Genomic DNA, 27,912 nt, shown 5'->3' with positions numbered 1-27,912 from the left:
TCAGGGCTTCTCTACACCCGATCTCACTGGAGCCATCTTCCTCTTTCAAAGTCACTCCTCTCTCCCCGCCAAAAGGGTTTTCGTAGCTCATTTGTCCTCACTCATGAATTTAAAGTGTCATCAGTAAAGCTCATTTACCCAGCTTAAATCAGAGACTCAAAATCGTCCTTACTAACGTAGGCGGGAGGGTGCCCGGTAGGGGGGATATGACCAGCAGGGGTCCTTACAGGGGTTGTGTCCTATCAGCATGGGGCCGGCTTGGCAGTGAGTCACACAGCCCCTTCAAGCTCTCACCTCGAAAGCAAGTTATGGCCCCTACCCGGCAACTCGCTTATCATATGATGTCTCAGGTTCCCAATCTGTAGAATGGGAATCCTACCCACCTGACCTCCCTTCTAGAGCCAGAGGCCAGTGAAGAGACTCTTACTCTAAGCAGATACGACCTCTCCGGTTTGGAAGGTACTTGAGGGCAAACGAAAAGCCCGGCCAACGGCTGAACGTCGGAGACAACGCGACACTGTGGCAGCTGGCACAGGAAGTCCGGCCGGCTCCGGAGCAGCGTCGCGAGGACGTTCACCTCTGTTGGAAGCATTAGTGAGGAGGCATCAGTCAGGAAGCCCAGGGAACGCAGGGCCTGCATGATGGAGCAGCCCTGGCTGCCAGCACCCGAGTCACGGCCCTCGTAAACGGCTCAGCGAGCCCGAGCCCACACGAGCACCTGACCGTAAAGGCAGGGAGGGAGGGAAGCACGTGTCACTGGCGGAGGCAGGAGCGCTTTTCCAAACTGTTGCCCTGGGTCTGGAAAGCATCCACAGAGCGTTCTCAAGACTAAGGCTGGAAAGATTTCAGAAGTCGGGAGGGAAATCGGCTCCACGCTCCTCTCCCTGTCGGCGTCATTAAGCAAAGCGCACGGCACGCAGACACTGGGAACCGCGACGTTTGGCCCTCCACCAGGATTCTTAATTCTGTGTTGTTCTGTGTCACAGTGAGAATGGGACTCCCAGACTCAACTCATTTACAGGCGACCACGCCAGACTCGATGCTTCGGAAGCCAGCATTGTGCAAGGGGACTGGAACCTTTCTCATTCTGAGTTTATGTTGTGGGGAAGGTGGCACTTTGCTAACCTGAAAGTTAGGAACTTAATGTGGAAAAACTCCATGCAAAGAAAGTCTTATACCCCGAGAGAAACTTCCTACAAGTCAAAGTCCCTGCATGTCACAGACCTTACGAGTTATCGGCCACGGCTGACTCCTCCGACCATCCTTTGTGGTGGGCACGTCTGGCCGCCATGGCCACCGACCGTGTGAAGCCAGAACGGAGCACGAGGTGTGAGTGACCCCACCACTCCCCGCCTCCCCAGCCCCCCGCAGACCATCCCTCACCCGGAACGTGCACCTCCTGTCAAGGAAGGCCTGAGAATCAGTCATCGTGTGGGCCCTCGGCCCCATGACCTAGGCGAGACCGGCACCTCGACTTCGTGAGCCTGCCTGACTGCCCTGGCCTCCAATTTGGGCTTCCTAATATGAAAAAAAGGACCTAACGGTACCTTTCTTGCTTGTTTCACAGTGCTGTCTGAAAATAAAAATTGCCTGGGAAAGCACTTGACAAATTGTAAAATGCAAATGATGACCAAAATCGAATAGGTACACAGAGGTAGAGTCAGGCCTGCAGAGTTCGAGGGTCTTTTCAGCTTCCTTCAAAGGTTTAACAATTGTGCTGAGTTGCATTTCTGCCTCTCAGAGCTGGTTTCCGAACAAGGTGCCGTTAGCCCAGGACTGAGAGCCCCATTCTCTCAACTGGTTACCTGCCACAAAAAAAGCCTGACTTGTCTTGAGATAAGCAAAAGCCAGTACGATGTGGGGCATTTCCTGGTTTGCACTCACCTAGTTATGGCCTAAGTTACAGCTCAGAAGACAACTGGTCATCCAGTCTGTCCCAACACGAGCTTGAACAAGGCAAAGCACAGTGCTCCCTGGGCCTGGCTGGCCAGCAGGGCCACCCTCAGCTCTCCGGTTCAGCACCTACCCCCATCTCCCCCGCCCACCAGGCCAGGCCCCCACCTACCACCACTGGAGCTGACAAAAAGTCACTCTCAGGAATTGTGAGCATAAACTTCTCCCACTAAAAATAAATAGTTTTTTTTACCTTCTAGAGCCCTAAAGCACATGTATTTTGGGTCCAAGAATCTCTAAAAACATAATAAAGAGAACGGATGTTCTCAGGGTAGGGTTGGCCAAAAAATGGCTCAGGGTGTGCACAGAATGCCTCTTTCTGGCCCATATGTGCCACGTTATTTATTCTAGCCAGGCAACAACCCACATGTCAATCCTTCCCATAAATACCCTCAGGAAAACAAATGCCGCACTAGACTCTCCAAACTGAGAACAGGCCGCGTGTGGGCAGGGCAGACCTTTCTTTAGGCTTCAGAAGACGAACCTGAGGGCCCTCCCTCTTGGGTGAAAATGAAAATCTATTTAGATGCTTTGAGCCCAAGAGCCTATGCAGCATCTCTGAACCAAAATCGGGAGGCTGGGGAAGTGGAGGAGCAGCAGCAGGAGAGACGCAAGGGCGGAACGTGGCTTACCTTTGGGCTGTGACTCAGGGGTCACGTCAGACATGTCCACACGGAAGAGCAGGTATTGCTGGGCCTGTATGAGGAGTCCTGGGAAGTCTCTCTCCACAGAAGCAAACTGTTCAATCTTGTTTTTCACAGATGCTAGGACCTGTCCAAAATGACATTAATGATGTTGATGCTTCAAGCAGAATTCCACCCTGTAATCAATATATCTTCCAGGTACAGCCCTCATTGCAGGAACTATTACAACATCACTTTTACTAGCCTTGGTGTTTTGGTAGGGCACCCTCTACACATTGAACTAAATGGAGCTTTGCAGTTCGTCTAGAATAATCTACACAACCAGCAAAATCAGATAAGGAAGGAGAACAAATGAATTAGAACAGAGGAAATTTTGAAAAACAACAAATAACAGGAGAAGGCGGGAAGGATCCCTGCTCATTAGCACCCACCAAATCGACAGGTACGTGGGCTCGGCTGACGCACCTGATAGAGAGAACGGACACTTGGCTGGAAGACCATGTTGGTGTTGAGCAGGAAGGTCCGCAGGAGTGGCTGGGGGTAGCTGGCGAGCTGGGTAATGATCCCAATGAGCAGCAAGTTAACGTGCAAAGAGTTCTCCAGCATGTTCTCCAGCTTGGACAGGACCACGCTGATGAACGGGCCTGAGGGAAGAACACAAGGCTTCAGGGCTGGCCGGGCACGTGGGTATGTCTTTCCCTGACAACTAAGGAGCCACTGGGGCCACAGCTCCCGAGCCGTAGGCCCAGCCGGTGCGGATCAGAACAGGCACAGGACATGCGGCCAGGTATCCTCTAGCCTCAACCAACACACAAAACAAGCCACCGCCACAAAGAGCGAGCAGAGACAGGTACCTAGGAGCTTGTGGGATTTTGACCCCACAAGCAGTTTTGATACTTGGAACATTATCATTGACCTTAACGAATAATTTAAGATTTAAAATCTACTTTTCCACACTGTTTCTACATTTCTCGGTGTTGCCAACGCTCAGAAACATGACACTTATCATCTCGTGATGCTGCGTGCTCTAGAGCTTCATGGAAGTGTCAGAGGCCACCCGAAGTTTTGGTACCAAAAAAAAAAAAATCTTTGTTATTAAAGAAACATCACACACATATGAACTGTGTTTATCAAATAGTGACACCGTGAACAGGAACTGTCTTTCCCCAACAAGCACCATGGGAAAGAGTCTGTCTTGTCAAATGTCACCCTGCGGAACAGGAAGAAGAGGGAGACGGGGTTGAGGGGGGCCAGGCTATGCTATTAGTAGCCCCGAGCAACTCAGCGACCACACTCTAATTTTCCGATGGTGGGGAGAGGGGAGAAAAGGGACTTGGGTTGGGGAGATATACTTTGGTATCTCAGAGGTTCCTTAAAAAAGAAAATCCATATTTCGTTTTTTAAAAAGCAGTTCATTAGAAAAGAAAAATGGGGTCACTAGAAAAGTATTATACTTTATGTGTGCATTCACTGAAGACAGAGAAAATCAAGAAAATTAACCTAGTATTAATAAATTGCTGGAAAATGTTTTTCACATTTACCATAAAAGTGGTTCATTAAGCACAATCGATGAGAATTTTGCGTTTCCCCCGGCGGAGCTACTGATGACGCCACTGCACACAGCAGATTGATAACAAAGCGCGTGTCCCTGGACGAGTAAGTGTGCGGCATGAAGACTTCACCAGCATTAATGAGTTAAACGGAAACAGACTTCATCACAGGATGCTGCGCTCAGAAGCCTTCGCCACGTAGGAGAGTAAAACCCTTTGCGAGAAAATGGAGGCCGCCTGTGAGAAACGGGAACGCCGGACCTGCCCCTCTCACCCGTGCGGGCGAGTCACACGGTAATGGCCACAGCCCTGCCACCAGGGATACAGCACATGTCTCTAAGGGGCCACGAAACACACAAGAGGCACCATCTGCTCGGAGGTCGGGCTTGGTCCCAACTCAGGACAGGGTGGGGAGGGGGCGCTGGGCTCCTCGGTCACAGCCCATCACAGCAGGTCAGTGAGTTCTCCCAACGCAGAGGCTTTGGAGAGCCCGTGCCTGCAAAGCGACACTGGCCGAGTCAGCCGGACACACTCAGAAACGCTGGACTGGAACCCCCATTTGAAAGCGACTTGTTGGGGTTCCAAAAAGGACCCCAGAAGTGTGACCAGTGACTCCTCTTCATGTGACACAACACAGTTCTAGCTTCCCAGGTAGGTCCACGAGGAGGCTGCCGTCCTCACAAACCCAGAGCCGGCCTTCCCTGGCCCTGTGACCCAGTCCCACTCAGTCGCAGGCTCAGCATCTGCCTCCTCCCAGAGGGAACAGACAAATCGTATGCCATGAGCAGAGTCTCCCGTAAAACACATGTCCTTAACGTGAGCCCTCCGCGTCCCCGCCACCGCCCCAGCCTGCACTTGGCCTCACCCGGCCATCCTACAGATGTGAACGTCGCTGACTGCGCAGTGACCGGGGGAGATCATCCGCAGCCCATCACCGCCATAAGGCAGGAAAAAAAGGTTGACTCACACCCTGTGGAGAGTGTCATCACTGTCTCACTCGGACGACAGATTATTAGGTCAAGGCCAGAAGACTGCCGTCGTACCCGCTGATGACATTACGCTAATGACATACAACTTCTTAGGCATGTCCAATGAGAAATATATATCAAACCCTTTCAAATTTCTGTCTTATTCTAGCACTTAAAAAGAACTGCTTAGCCAAAAGCAGTTGCTAGGGGAAACTGATAAGCAGCTGAAAATCAGAAAACTCAGCTACAATTCAGAGAGCCATGGGTGTTAACAGGGGATGGAGGATATGGTCCCCCTCCCCTTCCCCTAGGAGGACAGATAAACAACCCGGCCATAAAATATTTTGCTCTTCAGACTCTGAGAACCGAGCTGCCATCGATTCTGTGCCTCAGCTCTGCCGACCCCACCTTGAAACCTCTCCTGAACTTGGACCTTCACCGCCCCCTCCCCCGCCAGCACGGCCTGAGGTCAGAGACTCATCCTTTCTCATCTGGACTTCCACAGTAGCTTTTCTATTTTAAGAGAGATTGAAATGGTTTTTTTTTTTTTTTCCCTTCAAACAGTATAGGCGTATAAAGAACAGGCCTCTCCCCTGAAGGCGTCCCTGTTAACAGATCCTAGTGTTTTCTTTCAGAGATGTTTTATGTATATAATAAAATAATGAAGTTATTAAAAAACATTTACTAATCGCTTCTATGTGCCAGGCAGTGTTCTAAGCACTTAACTTGTATCAACTTACTTAACTACAATGACTCTATGAAGTATGTTTATTATTTATCCCCATTTAAAGATAAGGCAGATTGACAGGTGCACACAGCTAGTAAATGAGAGAGTCCCAATTTTAATCCAGACCTGTTTCCAGTGCCTGTCTTGCCTCCCTGTGTGTGTGTGTGTGTGTGTGTGTGTGTGTCCCTCCCCCGGTATTTAAAAAAAAAAAAAATGACAACACTCTGTACACATTGCTCTGCACTTTGCTTTTCCATTTTACACTATATCATGGAGACTGTCCCACAAATCTGTCTCAATCCCATTGATCTCGGGGCCAAAAAATATCCAATCACCATGCGTGGCTGCTTTAGTAAAACAGTCCTACCGGCGGACCACGGGCTGTTTCCAAGCTTTTTCTATTATAAACAATGCTGCGGTGAACATCTTTGAATATATATCTTGGTCCATAAGCGCGAGGACAGCTGTGAAAATGTCCCGAGAGGCACAACTACCAGATCCAAGCCTTGGTGCGTTCTGAACCCTGGCACGGCGACGGTCTCTTACTTGTCCTCCCCCGCTCGAGTGCTCCCCATACTACTTCAAGGCCCCTCCACACACGGAGCCGGTCACATCTCTTGCCAACTGTGATACTTGTAGTGCATCTCCAGGGCCAGCAGCACAAGGCCCCACAGCTCGGCCTGGCCCAAAAGACCCCATAAGCTGGCACCCAATTCCCCAGCTTCCTCTCTCACCACACTTCCTCTCTGCCACGCACATCTACGAGCTGTCCGCCTCCTTTGTCATCCGCCTGCTGTTTCCTCTGCCTGGACTGTCACGCTCAGCCACTTGTGCCTGGGAGCTTCTGTTCACCGTTTGTGCCCCTCTGTGAAGCCTGCACTGGGCTCCCACAGGAGCGGGAATACGATGACTAATAACACATTTCCCACTAAGAAAGTGCAGCTCTTTGTCAATGTCTCCTCTGAAAGTCTGCGAATTCCCTCACTGTTGTGTCTGTAGTACCTAGCATAGAACCTCCCAAATCTTAGGGGATCAATAAAAGACCGCTGAACTCCCAAATAAATAAAATTAATTAAATAAATGAAATGCAACATTTTGATTTTGCCAGGAGGGGAAGCCACTTCGGCAGTAATCGGGATTCCATGGAGAGATGGTCGTTAAGCCTAACGCTCCAGGACACACTCAGAAGTTTGGAGACTACAAAGTTCACATGCTTTGAAGGAGAAAAGATGTGTCCTAAAGTTATGTTCAAGTTCCAAAGGAGAACAAGGCAAGTTTTAGTTACAATTACCTATAGGCATCCAAAAACTCACGTTATGTTTTGCTGGTTCTCAGGTGTATCATATGCAAAATATTGATGTTATTTAATAAGGTGTTGTATTCACTTTTTTTTTTTTTTGTCCTAAACTATACTTTGTGTCTTCAATTTACATATTTCCCAGGAATGAGGCTCCTTTGTAAGAAAGCTGGCATCCTAAAGAAAGATCTTCGCTGGCGGTGGGTGGCCCTGACTCCCAGGGAATGCTCACAGCAGGGACCTCCCACCGGGCGAGAGTGAAAGGGGGCGTCCCAGGCAAGTGGGGCGCGGGCTGGCTCACTTCTGCCCCTTGCCCTGCGCTGAGCCCCCCTCCCCCTCCCTTATCAACCGGGAAAACTGAGACTATCTAATTCTCTTTGCTTATGACTGACTGACTGAATTTTAATTAAAACCAGTTCACATTGAAATGTTAGCTCAACTGGAACCTCAAGTCTTTTAATTGTGGAATTAAAAGTGTTCTCAAGGATCAGTAAATAGATGAATATATATTGGAGGAGGGTGGAAGAGCTCCTTGAAATCACATTAAGCCTACCTGGCTGAACCAGAGGTAATGTGATTCCATCTATTTTGGGTGACCCGAGGAGGCGGGAGCATGGCCTCTCCTCGCCAGGCTGCTCCTCCTGATTGCTAGGGAAGGACAAACCTCAGCAATCAGAAGCGGGGCTGCCTGTAATCATAACAATGGTCCCCCAGAATCACATTCAGTCTTCACAAGGGCAAAGGGAAAACAGGAAGGTCAGGGACACCAAGGCCGCAGGGCAGGAAGAGCTAGAGCCAGGATTCCCCGACAGGCCTGGCTCCCAGACCACTGTCTGAACCCTCTGAGATGCCAGCTGCTTTAGGGAACCACGCTCCTTGCTACCTGAGCACCATTCGGGGGTCCCACGCCAGCCGTCCCTGGGCTTGCTGGACCCTGCTCTGTGCCAGTTCTCTGCACCTCAGTTTGCAGATTCCGATTGTACTGGCTGACCTGTAATGCCATTTTGTATCATAATTCCTCACCCCAACCCATTTATCTGACATCCCGCCCTATCACCTGGCTTCTCCCACGAGGTCTACCTGTTGTTAGGGGTGTATCACCAGAACGCCCATTCTTTAGTAGAGTTACGAGTTTATGTGGGTCTACCGTACTTATTTCTAGATGAAGAGTTTGTGATTATCTAAAATGAGCTCCCAGGCAAAGGCATAAGTAACCCCGATGGCCTCCGACGTGGACACAGGTCCACGTATTCAGCAAGTATTCTGAGCACAGATCAAGCAGGTAGGTACCCGGCCCCTAATGGAGCATACATTCTGCTGGGGGAAAAAATGTAACTTTTAAAGAAACACACATAAAAATAAATGCTAAGGAGGAAATTAAGTTAGACTAAAGGAAATGAGGCTGTTAGATAATGAGACCATGTCTATGGCCAAGCCACCCTGAACAAGCCCGATCCCGTCAGGTCTCGGAAGCTAAGCAGGCCTGGTTAGTACTTGGATGGGAGACCACTTAGGAAGAGCAGGTGCTGTAAGCATAAAAATTAAAACATAAGGGATTGTAAGCCGACAAGGTCCTTGCAATCTGTGAGGTCAGCCAAGGGTAGCGAGGCTATTAAAAAATGAGACTGCATTTCTTCTGTGGTTCCGGCAGTCCTGTTACTTTATCACAGGCATCAAGGGAAGTTACTCAACAGTAAAACTGAACCCCTAATTTGTCGAGTTGTTGAGGAAGAAAAATAAAACAAGACAATCATTGCAAGAATGACAAAACTAAATAAAAGTAAGACAACTCCCTCTCTCCCTCTGCTCTTTACAAAAATACCTTCACGCACATGGGTAACACTCCTTACCTGCACGTACCTTACTTCCCTGTTGTAATATGCGCAAAAGCACTTTCAAAAGCAGAAATCGCAAAGGAAAATGAGATGGTCACCTGTGAATGGCGTGCTCTGAGTCCTCGCGGGCTGGGGACCAGCGACGGCAGGCTCGTCTCTCACCCCGAATGGGGACGGCAGGGTCTCGGGGGCAGGGGCGCCCGCTATGAACGAGTCGAAGTCGTCGTCGTCCTCCTCCCCCTCTTCCCCTTTGCCCTCGTCTCCCTTCCCTGCCTGATCTTGTGTGAGGAGCAAGGGGTCAGGTGAGGGGAGATCCTGCCCTACCAAGCCCTCAGTGCCAGAATCCAGTTCTTTAATGATCTGGTCATACTGGGAAATTAAATCTTCACCCTCTGGGTGAACAACCATCAGGTCTGAACTGTGCTCGGCCTCAGAGACAGGAGGTGCCGGCTCCGAGCTGGATCCTGGGGCTCCGTCAGGCTCGGTGTCTGGCTCCAGTTCCTTGGACACACTCTGAGACTCGTCCGCATGGTCCCTGACGTGTTCCTCCTCTGAATCTGTTCCTGGCCGAGGGCTGGGCAGGGGGCCGTTGCTCGTGGCGGGGCTCTGGACCTCAGTCTGGCCTTGGGCCGGGGGCCTTGCAGGTTCCTCCTGTGGATTCCCAGCGTCCTCAGAGTCCTTCTCAGCGCACAACCTGTACACCATCACGTCGTCCTGAAAGTCGGACTCTTCGATGTAGGACCCTTTGAAGAGCAGGATGGCGTTCCTCTTCATCTCCTGGATGTGTTTGGGGGGATCGATTGGGGGCGGGGCGCCCGAGTTCTCCAGGTCGTCGCAAGGCCCCGGGGAGCCCGCCTCCGCCCCTGGGGAGATCCCGGTGTCGTAGCTGTCGTCCCACTCCAGTTCCGTCTGGCTCTTGTCCTTCCTCGGAGCCAGCTGAGGCCCCGTCCTCCTGGGGAGCTGCTGCGGGAGCCGGAGCACAGGGTAGGTGGCGCCGGCAGCGCCCTCCTCCGTCAGACTCTGGAGAAACGTCTCAGGGTCGGGGGAGTCCCCGTCGTAGAGGGCGGACCAGACGCGGCAGTCCCTCATGCAGCGGAGGATGTTGGCGTGCGCCTCCCAGAGGTACTGCAGGTAGCTGATGTCCAGGGCTTTGCCGTACTCCACGATGCAGGCCGACGGCGAGAACGCCTCGGGGCGCGGCTGCTCCACGGGCCCTGCCACGGGACGCAGAGACAAGTCAGAACGAGCCTGCTCCTCATACGTCACAGTGACGTGGGGACAAACGCACCGGGCGGGGGTGGGACCCGTCAGGCCAGGCCGCTAAGAGTCTCTGCCACCGTCTACTCTGGTTCTAATAATTTCTGATTAAGTGATTTCTGAATAATAATAATAATAATAATAAATATTTAGATTTTAAGAAGGAAAGATGAAAAGAGAAACTCTGCCCTCACAGGAGATATAGAATCAATATGGCAAGTCAGATACTGGCTTTTATCAAAAGAAAACTCTTATTTGGTAGCAGTTGTTAGAGAAAGAAGAGCTAATAATGGTGACCTCTCAGGTTGTTGAGAGGATTAGAGTAGGTAATATATTGAATATCATACCTGCCATAGTGTGGGTAATGATTAAAAAGATTTTTACTTTGACCCTTAAAGTGGAAGGCCAATAATTCATGAATTTAGGAAACAAATTTTCTTTAGAAAACCCTAGGTTTTCAGAAAAATCTGTTAACTCTGTCTTCCTAGGAACTACTGGAATGTGGATATGTAGCAAATGGTCTCTTTTGATGAAGTTATTTTCACTACCAAAAGAGTCCTTGTAACCTAAGAATGAGTCCAGTGTTCTCATATGACACAGTGCACTTAATGTAAGGAGTCCTCAACTGCAGAACTTCGGGGGGAAAAGGACTCAAACAAGGGAAAATGCGTAGTCTACTATTTCTTAAACATCTATGAGAAAGGTGCTTTATCAGTACTATCAGATTTAATCCTCAGAACAACCTATATGGCAGATACTATTTTCTCCATTTACAGATGAAGAAGTTGAGGCTCAGAGACAAAGATCACCCGAGTGACCAGTCGGCGGCAGAGCGGCCTCAGGCCAGCCCTCTGTTCGCGGTTCGTTAGATGCCACGCCTTTGAATGCTGCTTGTCTCTTCAATATCGAAATCTCTACCCAGCGGGGCTAGAACTGGATCTTTAAGAATACAGATTTTCAGGACATCGGGGTAGACATAATTCGTTTTTTATAGCTCTACTGCTAAATGGTGTTTATCTCTTATCCACTTTAAATAAAAAGATATTGGAAAATGACTACTAGCAATATTTATTTGGCACTTACTCCATGCCAAGTAGTCTTTGAAGAGCTTTATAAATCCAAAGTCACTTATCCTTGGAACAGCCTTTTAAGGTAGGTACTATTTTGCGCATGAGAAAAAAAGAAAGGTTAAGAGGTTAAGTGATTTGCCCAAGAAAGCAGCAGAGCCCTAGATTCAGAATCCCAGCTCTTAATCACTCCTCGGTGATTAAATTCTCTATCTACCCACTCGCCTACCTATGTAACCATCCATCCGTTAGGGCGTTTACCTGCTGTCAGGTCACCCCAGGGCCTGACGGCAGAAAGAACAGGGAATTTGGAATCGGAGGACATCGCAGCTGTGCAACCCCAAACAGGCTTGCCCCTCTCTCTGAGTCTCTCTCTTCATCTATAAAATGGGCATCCTACTTTCTTAAAAGAGTTACATGTGACAACCCAGGAAAAACACGCAGCTAGGCTAGTCTCAGACACCCGATAAATGTATGTTTAACTTGAATTTTGAATTCTGTAGCAAGGTCAGCCACAGAGTCCTTCGTGAAATAACGTTTCCTAGCAAATAAAGAAGGCGTCAATTTTCAAATATGTTTTTTAAAAAATAACCATTAGGTAGGAAAATATAAGGTGTTCATACTAGTTTACCCGATAGGAAAACATTTAAAATCCAGCTTGTTACACTGGCACATGCATTATTAATTTCATGTCTATACTGTATCTTTATTTAAAGAGAATTTTTAATTTTTAAAATTGCATTAATATCAAATATGCTGATATTGTCTTCATCAAGCAGCTCAGCTACAGCTGGGTGGACAGAGTGACATTATTTGGGGGACATCAGAATACAGTTTGGAAACGCCTGAGTCGATCAGGGCTGGAACATTTCCTAGTGGTCACAGAATCTTTTGAAACAGACCACCAAGGATACACAGATGCCCCCTTGCTCCAGCTGCCTGCTGGAGAGCCGAGGTTCACAGAGGTGACCACTTAAATCTTAACTTGCACAAGGTCCACCGCAGCTGGCAAATAGCATATGAACTACAACTGTAAAAACACAGCATTATGAAAGACCCCTCTTTAGGTCAACCAAGGGAATCAGGTACAACTGCCATATCACAAATTTCAAGTTTTACAGTGATGTATTATCGACAAGCAAGCATTCAAAATGGGCCATTTTGGAAATTGAAATAAGCGCCAGGTCTGCCTTAGCTGTAGCCATATCCACATCCCTCGCCCCTATTTTGTTTAGAAGACACGTTTTCACATTTGGATTCTGAAGGTGTCACTAGAAAGCCTAGTTAAAATAAAGGTCTGGATGGGTGACAGCTGGTCATGTTGGAACACTGATTACAAAGTGTCCACGACTCCTTACGAAGCAGAACAGGACCCCCACCTGGTCATTCATAAAAGAAATGGGACTCACTCTCTTATTCTTGTCCTCCCAAAGAGACACATATCCCAGGGAGAGATGGGATGTGGCATTCTTTTGTGTAAAGACCGTCATTAGCGAGTTCCTACCTGAACTATCGTGCGTACACTTCGACCAGAGAATATAATCCCTCTCTTGGTTCCCAAGCGTCAGGGTGATCCCGCTGGAGCAGCAGATGGGGGTCAGGGCGAGCAGCTTGGCCGCAGAGACAGAGTAACAGTCTCTCTCCTTCACAGCCCACCTCTGACTCAGCATCATGTGATTGCAAGGGATCAGATACCTGAAACGACAAAAACGGCAGCATTCGGTCTCCGTTCCCCGGCGGCCATCCCCGAAGTTGTAACCAGGATTCGCAGCGGCCGGGGTGACCCATCCTCTCTCTGCCCACTCTCGATCCATCCCGCCAGTCCCCAGGGTTCACTTCCTTGCTTGAGACTTGTCAAGAGCTTCTTTCTTCTGACAGAACCACCCCCATGCAGAGCATTTGAGGGTGTTCACAACTGAACCTCCATGAACTTCCTCCTCTCCGCATGGGTCTGCGATCCCTCTTTGCTTCTGTGTCTCCGCATGCACGGTAGCGTGCACCTGGAGCATGCTGTCCCTCCACCTGCCTGACCAATGCCTTGTCAGCCTACGAAGTCCAGCTTCAGTGCCACCTTCACCAGGAAGACCTCCAGGCTTCCAACTCCAAGGTAGAGCTACTCTCTCACTCCGCTATGCTCACAGCCATCTACTAAAACACTATTACCACAATTACCTCGGAGTCTGCCTCAATATAACGTGCTACTAGAGCCAGGCCCTCCTTCAGTAGTTCCTTTGTATAATCTCGGAAATGCTGACTCACGGTGGGCACCGAAGGACAGCGAAACCACCCCAGAGAGCAAACCTCATCCCGTATTCTCTTGGGTGACTGAGACTCGCCGAGGAAAACTGGGCCCCATTTCACACAGAATACTTTCAGTTGGTGAGAAAAGCATCTTAGCGTCATTAAGACCCTGGAGATGAGAAAATCTGGGCATCCATTTCTGATCCACTCTGAGCACATCATGGGCTTCATGGGCGGAAGAGAGTTTAAACAGCTTGCTTTCTTTACAGGGAGAACGACTATTCTGTTTGACAAAGAGAGAGCAACTGGGCTGGAGGTCTCGCAGCCAGAGCCAAGTGCCGCATGTGTGTGCAGGAGCCAATTCTAGAAGTGGCTGAGCCATTATGGGAAAAACCACAAGCTTCAATTAACCAGAATATTTTTCTTTCTGTACTTAACTTCTGAGAAAAAGGCAGCAGCACAGAGAAAAACAAGCTATGATTAAAGATTCTGTGAAAGAGATAAAATGTAGACTTTCAGGGTATGACTTGAGGCCTGGAGATATTAAGCCATTTCCCACATCTGTTGATCCAAATGAGGAAAACTTATGTTTATAGTGATGACTGACCCATTGCAAGCGCCTGAGTCAAGGAAGAAAAAAGTATTTAATTTTCTTCATGGTACTTTAAACAAAAGGTCTTAATAACTTTCAAGGTATGAAATGACAAGGTCTCCACCTTATCTTCCATTCTCAAAAGCAATCAAACCATTCCTCCAGGACCGTCTCGGTGACTCAGTCAGGGGGGCCCGTTCTCCTCTCCCCTGCACCGTGGGCACACACACTCCTGAAGCCTAAACGGTTGTCACTACGATCCAGAGGGCCCTGCTGTCTGACATGGAGGCATCTGTTTTTTGTAAGTTCAGTTTCACAAAAGTCAAAGTTCACAAGAACAAAAAGGGAAGGTGGAGGAGGACAATATGGCACAGAGCGCAGGTCTGTTCTAATTGCTGGCCCAGCTTTGGGGGCCTTGTACCTGACGCCCGTTGGAGGAGAAATGGCTGCTGTCAGTAGATAACAGAGCTCTTTTCGCAAGGATATCTACGCACAATGGTTTGGTGATACAGAATGAGGCAGGGGAGAGAGGCCTTCCGCCACCTGTCTGACCACCCCAGCCCTGACCCCGCGGGCACAGGGCCAGCAGAACTGCTCCAGCACCTCAGCACGAGAGCAATCTCAGCAGGGCCGAGGGGCCAGCAGGGACGGAGATGAGGCAGCGCCACCCAAAGCAGTGGAGGAGACCAGAGCATAGGCTGCTGTGGCTACTGTGCTAGGGGCAGACTTGTCTGTGAGCCTGCCCGCCCTTAAGGAAGTGATGGCTGACACTTTGCTGGGGGCCAAGGTCTTAGACGAGGAGTGGAGGTGACAGCCAGTGGTTGTTGATGTGAACTCCCCTTAAAGGCTAGTGAGGCCTAAGAAAATTCAGGTTACATGGGATTTATTGTGTCCTTATTTTGATCATTAATTATTTAAGAAATAAACCACTTCAATGCTTTTATATACTGCAGGAACTCGATGACCACTTACAGTTCAAACATACATTTCATGACTTAAGTTGATATCCATAGATTTCTACTCTTTGTTTGAAGTATTAAAAAATGGCATACTGGATCAAACCTAATAAAGCTATTTATCAATCAGCACCAGTGGGTAGCTTGAAATTATATTAAAGAGCTAGCTATTGGGAATTTGCAACTTTGCAAATACATGCTTTCAGCAGAAACTAAGAATTTTCTTCTGAGTAAATCTAATAAAGAGCGATCCCCTATAGGTTGAAGGAGAGATTCTACAAAAGTGGAAATGAATAACCCCCTTGCATTTAATGCAGGACTTCTACTGTGCTTCTATAATGAAGGCTTATCTCAGAGGGAAGAGGGAGGGGGAAAACCATCCGCTGACCCTCTGTCTTTCCATCATTTACAGGGAAAGATAACAAAATGAATGTTCACTGCATCATCATTTACAAAAGCCAAGATATGGCAGCAACCTAGATGTCCATTAATAGATGAATGGCTAAACAAGAGGTGGTACGTTATGCAATGGAATATGTCACTCAGCCGTATAAAAAGTGAAATGCTGCCATTTGTGACAACACGGAGGATCTAGAGGGCATGATGCTAAGTGAAATAAGTCAAAGAAAGATGAATATGGCATGATTTGACTTACACATAGAGTTGTCTAAAAAATCAAAATGAACAAAACAAAACAAAACAAATTCATAGAAACAAAAAACAAAATGATAGTTGCCAGAAGGGGGAATGAGGAACGGGTGGAAAAAATGAAAGGGAATATATCAATAATAGTGATTAATGTACGGTGACAGATGGTTACTAGACTTAGTGTAGTGATCACATCGTAATATATAAATGTTGAATCGTTATGTTATAGACTTGAAACCAATACTATATTATATGCCAACTATACTTTAATTTTTTTTTTAAAAAAAGAAACAGAACAAATGTCAGAGGATCCCCAAATGTTAAATATCAAAATGAAATGGCTATTGAGAGCAGAAAGATCACTTAAAAATTTAGGATAGGTATTTGTCATCAAACTTTTCATTTATACTATATTTCTTTTGTTTCGGATTCTATTTAAATGCAGAAAGTGGTAAAAAAATAATCAGAGAGTAGTAAATATCTGATTTTAGAAGTCTAGATCACTCAAAAGCATCTCACAATATAGCAGGGAAATATATATATATATATATATATATATATATGGTGTCCATGTTGTCCTCCTCCTTTTTATTATTTCTACAACTCTGTGCAACCCTGGGTCTATTTTCTATTTTCCTACATATCACTCATTAAAATAAATCATCATCACTTCTGAAACAATTCAGTGACAACCAGTCCACTGCTACCCTGACAATACAAACAGAACAAAGCAGTGAGTACAATGCAGTTAACGAGGCGCTTTTTATGAGGTGATGATAACCTGAATAATGTGCCAATAGGCAAAAATCTACAAAGGAATGTTAGTGAATTTCAAAAAGATCGTTTGCTTTTTGAAGGCAGTCCGGCCATATTTCTCCTGCTAGTCTCGCCCCGCCGGGGCTGGCTTGCATTTTTCGCTCTCCTCCAGGCACCTAACCACCATGCAAGATGGAAATGTCACTGAAGTGTACACACAGCTTCTCTTTGAGCAAAACGGCCTCTATCTGAGCCCAACAGGCAACATAGTTCATAAAGCTGACAATGGACCACTACTGGAAAAAACAAAAACAAAACAAAACAAAAACGCCCTAACCAGGATATTCACGAATGGCATTCAGAGTATTAAGCAATTAAATTTTGCCTAAACTGGGAAGTGCCAGGAGCATGGGAATGACCTGTCACTTCACTGCTTGTCAGCGTTTCCCGTCCACCTGTGGCCTATCACATGCCACATGCGTGGAAGAGGACGGTTTCTCCTTGGTTTTCTGCTCGCTAGAATAGCCTCCCTTTTGGGCGCATCTTATTTCAACTTACTTTTGTGACATTTTGCTAAATGAAAGAAACGTATCAGTTGCAAATGGATCATCCCTTGAAATGTCAGTATTTAAAAGTATTTGGGTTGCGATAAAAATTGACGCATGGTTATTTATTTATCATATAACACAAACAACTTCGTCAAAAGGATTCACATAATCTTCACTGCTCTATTGCCTCTCAGATTTTCAAATTTATCATGTACATTCAAATAACAGTGGCAACGACAAAAAGAATGGATTACAAATCTGTTTTTTTAACATCCCTTAAAATAAAGTTTAAATAACTAGCAGAGAAAAGACTTTCCATTGTCCTTACTTTCGGTACAGATTCTAAGTCAGAAGAGACATTATTTTCATTGGTTTAAAACATACTTTCTGGAAAATTCTACTCCCTTAAATTTGTGTAGTACCTTATGGAATTTCAAAACGTTTTCCCAGATATCACCACGGTTGATCCCCTCAAGAACCCTATGAGGCAGCAAATTCCAAAAGCAGGGCAAGACAAGTCGACCCAGCAGTCACTCTCTCGCTCTGGAGCTCTACCTGGGTCGGTGACACCTTATTGTTCCAGCCTCCGCTGTTCATAGCTTGTTCTTGTTGTATTTTCATCTCCTTCTCTCTTTCTGCTGCAGACTTAGTAACTTCCTCCATCTATCGTCTAGCTCATTCTTTCTTAATCTTTGTCTTAATGCTATTTACCCCAAACACACAGTTTTTCATTTTAATAGTTACCGTTTTTATTTCTAAGAGCTCTAGTTGGTTCTTTCTCAAATCTGCCTGTAATTTTTGCTTGATTATTAAAATATCCATTGGCAAGGATATGGAGAAATTGGAACCCTGTGCAATGCTGGTAGGCATGTAAAATGGTGTGGCTATTATAAAAAATAAAAATTTTAAATACAATCACCATATAATTTAGCAATTCCACTTCTGGGTATATTCTCGAAGAACTGCTAGCAGGGTCTTGAAGAGAGATTTGCACACCCACGTTCATAGCAGAGCCAAAAAGCAGAAGCAACCCACAATGTCCACCAACAGATGAATACACAAAATGTGGTATAAACGATGTAATATTATTCAGCCTTAAAAAAGAAAAAAAATTCTGACACATGGTCCGACATGGATGAACCTTGAGGACACTACACTAAGTGAAATAAGTCAGGTGCAAAGAGGGAAATGCCGTATGATTCCACTTATCTGAGGCATCTAAAGTAATCAAATACAGACGGATGACAGAAAGTTGAATGGCGGCTGCAAGGGGCGGCGGGGGAGGGAGAGATGGGGAGTTATTGTTTCACAGATACAGAATGTTGGTCTTGCAGGTGAGAACGGAGCTGGAGACAGGTGGTGGTGAGGGCCGCGCAGCAACGCGAATGTGCTTGATGCCCCGGAACTGGACACTCAAAAGCAGTTAAGATGGCGAATTGTATGTGAGGTGTATTTTACCACAATTAAAAATGATTTTTAAATGGGGGAAGAAAATCACTAGTTCGGAGGACAGAGACCAGGAAGCAGAGGTTTCCGGCATGTCCATCACATGCCTGACTTCGGTGTAAGTCCTCATTTTGGCTCTTCTCATGGACACCCCCAGGCAGGACGGCAGAGTTAGAAATAGAGAAAGTATTCGACAAGGGGCAACTATTATTATTATTATATTATTATTATATTATCATCATTATCATCACCCTCATTAAAGAAACAAAGAAGAAAGAGAGCCTAGGGCCAGGTGGTTACGTGTGGCACTTTTTCCATTATTCCACTCAGAACCTGTGATAATGTGCCCTTCGTGCGCTTTCCTGGAAAGGACTGGTTCTGACTTGGACATGTAAATATTTCAACCACGAGCTGATTTCCTTACCTTCATAAAGTATAGGTCTGATCTCAAAAGAAGCCTTAACTAATATCATCTCTGAGGACAGTTTTTAACAAACGTGGCTTTATCGGCAGACAAAAGGTGAGGAGCGTTCACCTTGCAAAGGTCACTGACCAGCCAGCTTCCACCCCCCGGGCTGTGCTGGCCTGGGGACCCAGTGCCGGCTGGCGAGCTCTGCACCTCCCGAGCGGGGCTGGGCTCCCTCGTGCTCCGAAAAAGGCTGCTGCTTTTCATGCCATCGGAGAAGCCGTATTCAAGAATTCAACATTTAAATATAACCAGGTTGGGCGCAAAATCTGATTTTTGGCAGTGAAAAAGGCTTGAACGAGTTGCTCTGAAGGATTTCATTCAGGCCTTGCTAATAATGCATTCTGTCATATCAGTAGAGAGTTGATGGGGAAGCTAATGTAATCCTTTTAGGACAGATATCCAATGCTCTCCCCAGACTAGCCAAGGTATTTCATTATGATAGGATTTGTTCTTTGCTAATGCCTTAAGATTAGTTACTGATGACCTCATCTAAACCTCTAAAAATCCAAAAAACTCTTTTTAAACGTAGAAAATTAATAGGTGATACTCTCCCATAAAAGGACAACCCCGTTATGCCACCACCACTGTATCCAGCCTGGTTTTGTTATCATTCTATTTTGCAAGATGCTACAGCCGCCCTATGCCATTTCTTCAACTGGTGAGTCTCACATTTGGCCGGGCATCGGAATCTCCAGGAAAGTTTGTTAAAACACGCCCTTCCCGAGTTTCTGAGTCAGCACCTTTGGCAGAGGGCCAAGAATGTACATTTCTAGCTAGTTCCCAGGCCACACCGCTGCCGCTGTCCCCAGGACGACACTCTGCCATCTCCTTATTCGTCCACAGCTCCCACTCAGGAAATGCGGCACAACCTTGTGGCATGTCATCTCCCCAGCAACTCTACTTACATCGTGTCAAAACCCCACGGGAGGCAGGCCAAGCCTCCGCCTTCTTCCTCTGCTCTTGGCTTCTTCCACAGTGCGGGAAGAAGAGGTGGCAGGCGTGCCCGGGGACCCTGGTGGCTTTTCCTTTCTGCCTCCACGCCACCAGAGGGGAGTGTGGGAGCATGAGCACCAGCCGACCCTCCCTCTCTTTACAAAAGCAGCTGCTGCCCTCCGGGACGCTAGGAGGAGAAGCAGAGCTGGGCCAATCCAGGATTTGGAGTAGCCGAGTCTCCTCGCCACATGACCAAATTCATGTTGCCTCAATGGCAGTCCACTCTAACTCCCAACACTTGTCTTCAAATACCACCATCTCATGAAAACTGTGCCACCTGTACTTCTGAAAGATCTACCTTTCCTACCTCATATATAAGTCCTTTTCGATTCGTCCATTCCATGCCTTACTCCCTTCTGAACTGTACACAAAGTACTCATTAAATTTTACTGATCTGAATGGAAACACACAGGTCAGAGAGTGCACACTGTACGTATACCACTGCCAAAACAAAGTCATAGAAATTATACATCGATAGCATTTCACATTTGGAACAGTTGTTTTCATAACACAGGTCCCCTGAAACACAGACTTCAGGAGAAGGACATTCGGCCACAAACTTTCATCATACTTCTGAAACTTTTCAACTATTCTATATTCTTTTCAGGAGCATATTTATAACATAATGCACTTGGACTCCTAAAAACTTTTAATAGCAGAACAAAAATTAACCTTGGGAAATAACGCAGAAATTAAATTGATTTTCTTCCTTAAAAGCATGGTGCCTATTTTAGTTTATATTACCAAAGAAAAATACAGAGCAGCGGTGTTGAGTTTTTCTTTGACGGGAACGAAGGACAGCAACTCACCTTAGAACCAGCTGTAACATCACATCCTCACAGTGCAAACCAATGAGAGTCCGAAACAGCGCCAGGGACACCACACAGAGCTGGGGAGCGACAAACACATGTTCCGTTTCAGACATTGGGAGAGCAGCTCTACTCCCCACAGACGGTAAACAAATCAGAATTGCAAAATAGAACGGCCTCGTTCCTTTAGCAGTTTCGATAGAGACGTGCCGCTGCCAGAGAGAATGCGTATTCAGCTACCAGTCCTCCTACAGACTTTGAGGGAGAAAGTCTAAGCCTGGAATGATGCCACTGCACAGAACTGCCCTCCTGCCAAATGCCTCTGCTCGTGCTTCCAACTTTTTAAAATCCAGATAAACCCGTCCCTACAACTCTCCAATGCATTTACGTGCACTGGCGTGGACACACACATGTGGGATCTCCTGCTTCTCACGCGTTTTCCTAAGTTATTTTCAAGTATGACTGGTTATCTACCAGACAGCACTAACACCCTGGCCAGGCCAACTCTCCCTCTACGGTTCTCAGTCCCAAGCCTCAGCACCTCCTGGCTTGTCTCTTGGATTTGGAGATTTGGGGCAAACATTTTCGGTGGATCCACTTCCAGTAGTGCTGAGGGTGCAATAATATACTCTTCTAAGAAGTTCATTAGAAAGACAAGGATTCTTTCAATCTCTGATTTCTAAAAAGGAAAGATGAACAACCAAACAGGGAAGATACCCAAAGGTGTATTATAAAATCATCGTGCCATTTGGGAGTAAGCGTTCATCATTCTGTCAGGCCACTTAAGTGACTTAGACTCTTCCTCTTTGTATATAGGAGGATGCATGTTTTGGAGAGCTGTAGGGGCAGCTTTACTTGGATCTTAAAAAGTTGGAAATAGGAGGACATAGGCATTTTGTTGGAGGATAATTCTAAGTACCAGCATAATTCCAGGCTTCGGCTTTATAATCAATATAATCCTATAAGACAGGGGTCCTAATCCCCAGGCCATGGACTAGTATTGGCCTGTGGCCTGTTAAGAACCGGGCTGGACAGCGGGAAGTGCGTGGTGGGAGAATGAGCGAAGCTCCACCTGTGTTGGCAGCTGCTCCCCAGCGCCTGCATCCGCCTCAGCTCCGGCTCAGATCACCAGGCATTAGATTCTCGTAGCAGCCAGCACCGGTCCCTGGTGCCGAAAGGTTGGAGACCTGCTACAGAACTGATAGCCCGAATACATTCTCTGTATACTCCTACGGCTCAGTAATAAAAAGACAAATGCATCGTGCTGAACGCCCTAGATGTTGACGTGCAGGTGTTACTACGGTAACACAATATATAACACAGTATTGTTAACTAAAATCACCATGCTGTATATTAGACCCTCAGAACTTATTCATCTTTAAACTCTTTGACCAAAACTGTGAAGTTTTATTAACCATAGTAGCCATTTCAGCTTTTATCTTTAGAGTAAGTGTATTGTTTCATAAGCTTAACTTGTTATTTGTAAAGGTTATTCTGTGTGCACTGTCGATTACTTGGTTCGGTTCAGGGTTAGGAGTTTAACTTTCAATCTATTGGTATCTTTGAATCTAAAGTGTACCTCCTGTAGGCAGCAGATCTTTTTTTTATATACAATCGGACAATATCTGCTTTTTGAGTAAATGTTTTCATCTAGTCACATTTAATATTATACATGCAGTTGGATTTTTATCTGCTGTTTTACTTTTTGTTTTCTATGTTTCATGTTTTTCTGTTTCCCTGGTCCTCTTTTACTGTCTTCTTTTGCATTAAGTGAATATTTCCCTAGTATAACATTTCCTCTACATTTTTCTCTATAAAGTTATTTTATTAATGGTTGATTTAGGCCTTACCATACACACCTTATCAGACTTTACTTCAGATTTATACTAAATTAGTTCCAGTGAACTATGGCAATATACTCCTATATAGCTCTATTCCTTCTAACCCCTTTCTGTGCTATTATTGCTTTACATGTTATATCTACATATGTTACAAACTCCAAAATGCATTGTTAATTATTCTTTGACTCTTTATAACAATAATTGCAATTAAATAGAGATAAGGCTTTCAAAGTTGATCTGAGCTCCTAACTGAAGAATGACTACCTAAACTCACAGTTGCCTAGACTTCCATTTCCAAACACTTATGGACAGAACTACGATCTCTAAGGCCCACATTTAATACACTCTGATTTTTTGGCTTTACCTCCACTTGCTCCCATATGTTCCCCTGCATTGTGCCTTCTCAGAAACACATTCTGCTAGTTCCAAAGAAGAAAGTGCCAACCCACACAAACTGAGAAAAATGTCCTATGAAAGGCGGCAGCAAGTGCCACCGCCCTAACAAAATGCATTATCTAGTTCCAAAATAGAAAAGGTAATGGCTGCAAAAAAAAAAAAAAAAAAAAAAAAAGAATATTCATAATCTTATTCCAAAACAAATACCCCTGCAATCTGTTGTGAGTTACACACTTCCTTCCTCCTCCGGGGCTCTCCTTACCCGAAACGGGGTGTTGATTCGGCTTGTGAGAGTATCTAGGATGTGGACATTCTCGTGCTGGTGCAACAGGATAAAACGGAGGAAGATTTCAAGTAGTGCGGGCTCGGAGATGCTACGCAGAAAAAGGTCCAAATATGCAGTTGTGGTCATGACCTCCTCCACAGTCACCTGGGACCAACGACAGAGCGAGCACAGGTGAGCATCCTCTCGATGCTGTGAGACATGCCTCCCAAACGGCCCCTGGCCTCACCGCAGTGACTCCATCAAGGCAAGAACACGCCTGCCATAAGAACACACTTCTGAGCTTCATCTGAAGCCTATAACCTATTCACATTCCACAGTACCTCATGCTGCTTTCGCCCTTTAATTCGGTAAGGGAAAAGCAAAGGCATAAAGAAGCAATTCAAGTGTTCGGACACCTCTAATCATCAAACGCAGTTCATATATACCATGAAGATTTTAGTGTGTAATCCCCAAAGGGGAAAAAAGGTAATGCAAAAGTATCCGCGTGGTCAGTAAAGGCTTAATTAGCTCAGTATCACTTGCTTCGTTTAGTCATTCAATAAATATTTGTTGAGACCTGCTATGTACAAGGAGCTAGAAACATAAGAACATATTTGCTGCCCAGGAAGATCGGTTATAAATATGATCTAGCAAGTGAAATATTAATATGACAAATGGCAAATGAGAGGCAAAGGCACAGAGTGCTGTCGATGTGCAGGTGTGCCTCTGGAAAGTGGCAAGTTAAATGTTTACAACTGAATAATATATATAAAGACTTATTTATATAAAATGCCATAAGAGTTTACTGCTTACAAAGTGACTTTTTTTATAATACAGATGAATATTTTCTAGGTGGTATGATTTTCCCATGCAGTAAAATGTCAACCTTTCAGGAAATAAAACACTCTGAAGAGTCAAGTTTTTTAGAGCTGAGGATTTGATGCTTAAATCATCAAAAATTTAATCTTAACATTGTGATTGGAAATATTTTAAAAGCTAGTATTCTTTTCGGTCTTCCTCAAAAGCAGAATATAACATTTCTCGATTAATAGGGGTCTTCGATTGCCTTACTGTCTGTCTTATAGAAATACTCAAATGGGACTGTTTGAAAATTACCAGAGAAACAATACAAAATTTCAGATTCCAACCCTATGCCCTGGAAATCTTAGAACTCCCCCCCTGCCATGAGTTTAATGTGCTTAATGACAAATGAGATGGGTGGCGATACTGTTTGAGAGATTACATCTTCTCTTTTTCAGCTTCCCATCTTCTTTATTCCTCCCTTTAAAAGTGTTAACTATCACTTTATCATAGCTTTTATCTATCTCTTCCCCTTATAATTTTATGCTTTCAAAAGCCACAAATCGGTTTAGAAACTAGGTCTCTGCACCTGCTTACTTAAGTGTAGACAGGCGCTGCATGGACATATCTGTGCATAAAGGCTTCAATTATGTTCTACATTTCTTGGTTCTTAGGTATGTTCTGGATAAGTGAGTCCAGATATTACCAAGTTGGTGTTGTCTGTTTTCTTTATGCTAAGCAAGGCATGGCTACATACGACATTTTAGTCCACTCTCAGGGGCTCTTGACGACTCACCCCGCATCAGAGCACAGACACCTTTTCCCCAGCAGCTCGGCGCCAGGGCCGTGAGCCCTCAAACACCGAGGCACCACTGTGTTATCTGCCCAACTTCAAAGGGCTCTCTGTGGCCCAAACGTAGCAAAGGAAACAGGGAAGGGGCAATCATTTGGCAAATAAATTACCTCGAGATGAGTGCCTCTCACGGACTGCCCCAAACTGCTTCTACCCTTGTGGTCTCCGGTGTCTCCGGTCCCAAACGTGTGGCACTCTTGGTCCTGTCCTAGGACATGCTCGGTGCCTTTTTCTCTATTACTGTGGTGCAATGTGCCAGCCTAGCACATGGGCAGCACTTAATAAACAGTTCCTGAATAAATGACACCTCCCAAGGACCCAGGGATTTACATTTGCTAGAGTCGAGCTTTATTTTTAATTCCTCTGAAAGCCCCAGAGAGTGGGGACATTTTTAATAGAGACCTATAAAATAATTGATGTCACCAAACTAAAGGGGAAATGACTCATACCACCAAACCAGAGGTTCCATCGGCTCAAGCCCATTCCACTAACTGCAGTCACAGGGTCCATTTAGGCCAAAGTCTAATTCCCTAACACTTTTGGTCAGTAGACATAAGTAGCACTAATAATTCAAAATGGGCCACGTGTGTAGTTTCTGCAAGACTGTATTTTCATCTTACCAACTGAGTACCGCTGAGCTGATGCGTCATGCAGAATTCCAGGAGCTGCCTTTGCGCCAATAATGCAGTATCAGCTTGCCCCTACCCTTTAAGTTACACACGACCTTAATAAGCTCAAGAGTACGGCAATAAACCCTTTAGAATGTAAGTCTCAGTCTTTGGGGGCTGACATGAAAGGAAAGCCTGAAGCATCTATTGTTTACTACTCTTAGGCTGGATAAATGAAAGATTTTTTTTTTTAAGAAATCAAAGCTGTCACTTATAAGCTAAGAGGATTTAAGAAAGCACTTTGAGGGGCAGCATTTACATAACGTGGTGTAAATATTAAAAACCCAATTCTATTAAGCATCAAGTTGCACGCTCTTCATAAATCGAGGTCACATTCTCCTTAAACTAATACCCAAATCAGTTAAATCTGGTTCCCTTTTCTTCCCATCTCTTCCCTCCTCCATATTGTCAGAGCCCTTAGAAGCCTTTTATCCCAGAAAATCTTCTCCTGACCCATTATCTTACTTTTCAGAATCTTCCTCTAATCCCCCAAATAGGCAACCTCCTTAATGAGGATGAGACCACAGCCTAAGAGTGATCACTTGAAAGCTAAGGAGAAGCCACCAGGGGAAGCAGCTCTGCTATGCAGAAGGCAAAGCCAAAGCCTCCACTGAAGCCCCGAAGAGGAAGTATTAGCCGAAGGGGAAAGCAGCCTCCTCTTCACAGTCCAACTACAAATGACAACCAATTGTTGATATAGGTAAGACCTTCGCCTTATAATGACTGTCAATATTTATTTACTTTGTTCTATAAAAAACTGCAGGCAGCTACAAATTTACATAGAAATTCTAGGAAGAGAGTAAATGAGGTTCTACCTTACTACCATATAATACACAATAATAAAGTTTAAAAATATTAAGGCTCAGGAATGTCGTTTTGTACTAAAGGTAGACCAGAATGGCTACGATAACCTAAGGAAAACGCGTTCCTACAAAAGAATAATTATTCTAGACAAGGTAAGTACAGCTGTGAACCTAAAAAAATGTATCTGCTTAAGCACTTTTTTTCCTAGTTGAGGTAAAATTGGTCTATAACATCACATTGGTATATAACATCCTTGTATACAGCATAATCCAATCTTTGCACACACGACAAAGTGACAACCACAATAAGTGCAATTACCTTCCATCACCAGGCATTTGACCTGCTTCACCCATTTCACCAACCCCCAACCCCTGACAACCAGCAAGCTGTTCTCTGTATCTATGAGTTTTGTTGTTTGCTTTGTTTGGTTGGTTTTTTAGACTCCACGTATAAGTGGAATCATACAGTATTTGTCTTTCTCTGACTTATTTCACTTAACATAATACCCTCAAGGGTCATCCATGTTGTTGCAAATGGCGAGATTTCCTTCTCTTATATGTCCGAGCAGGATTCCATTGTATACATATACGTCTTCTTTATCCATTCACCTATCAATAGACACTTAGGTAGTTCCCATATTTTAGTTATTGTGAATAATGTCTATAATACCCAAAGCAAGCCACAGATTGAATGCGAATCCCATCAAAATCCTAATGGCATTCTTCACAAAACTAGAACAAATAATTCTAAAATTTGTAATGGAACCACAAAAGACCCTGAATAGCTAAAAGCAATCTTGAGGAAGAACAAAGTTGAAGGTATCATATGCCATGATTGATTTCAAACTATGCTACCAATTTAAAGTCATAAAGCAGTATGGTATTTTCATAAAAAGACACATAGTTCAATGAGTCAAAACAAAGAGCCCAACAATAAAACTCACACATCTATGGTCAATCAATTAGTGACAAAGGAATCAAGAAATACAATGGAGAAAGGACAATCTCTTCAATTAATAGTGTTGGGAAGACTGAACAGCCACATGCAAAAGAATAAAACTAGACCTATCTACACCATACATAAAAATTAACTCAAAATGGAATAAGGACTTGAATCTAAACCCTGAAACCATAAAATTCCTAAAAGAAAACATAGGTAATAAGTTCCTTGCCATAGGTCTTGACAATGATTTTTGGGTCTGACTCTAAAAGCAAAGACAACAAAAGCAAAAATAAACAGTGGGACTACATATATCAAACTAAGAGCTTCTGTACCACAAAGCAAGCCGTCAACAAAATGAAAAAGGAACCTAGCGGATGGGAAACAATATTTGCAAATCTGATAGGGGGTTTATATATATATATATATATATATATATATATATATATATATATACACACACACACACACACATACATACATATATATATATGTATATGTATGTATGTTTATATATAAAATATATAAAGAACTCAGACAACTCAACAACAACAACAACAAAATCTAATTAAAACTGGTCCAGGAATCT

General features: G+C 45.1%; 1 protein-coding gene across 8 annotated transcripts in view; it reads right to left on the bottom strand.

The window, feature by feature from the left end:
• Positions 1-27,912, bottom strand: part of FAM160A1 (family with sequence similarity 160 member A1) — a 197,720-nt gene that overhangs the window by 7,609 nt on the left and 162,199 nt on the right. For all 8 annotated transcript variants that reach the window (XR_004954867.1, XM_036233550.1, XM_036233551.1 and 5 more), the window contains 6 exons: positions 23,256-23,423; positions 20,757-20,836; positions 12,803-12,993; positions 9,073-10,188; positions 3,063-3,241; positions 2,586-2,724 (listed from right to left, as the gene is read on the bottom strand). Coding sequence is in view for 7 of the 8 variants with exons in the window: in XM_036233550.1 (XP_036089443.1) it covers positions 2,586-2,724; positions 3,063-3,241; positions 9,073-10,188; positions 12,803-12,993; positions 20,757-20,836; positions 23,256-23,423 (1,873 nt within the window). In the remaining variant the exon portion in view is untranslated. The remainder of the gene's footprint in view (positions 1-2,585; positions 2,725-3,062; positions 3,242-9,072; positions 10,189-12,802; positions 12,994-20,756; positions 20,837-23,255; positions 23,424-27,912) is intronic.

This window comes from Rousettus aegyptiacus, unplaced genomic scaffold (genome assembly GCF_014176215.1).
Source record: "Rousettus aegyptiacus isolate mRouAeg1 unplaced genomic scaffold, mRouAeg1.p scaffold_m13_p_16, whole genome shotgun sequence".
Lineage (NCBI taxonomy): Eukaryota > Metazoa > Chordata > Mammalia > Chiroptera > Pteropodidae > Rousettus > Rousettus aegyptiacus.
This window is presented reverse-complemented; position numbering and strand designations above follow the sequence as displayed.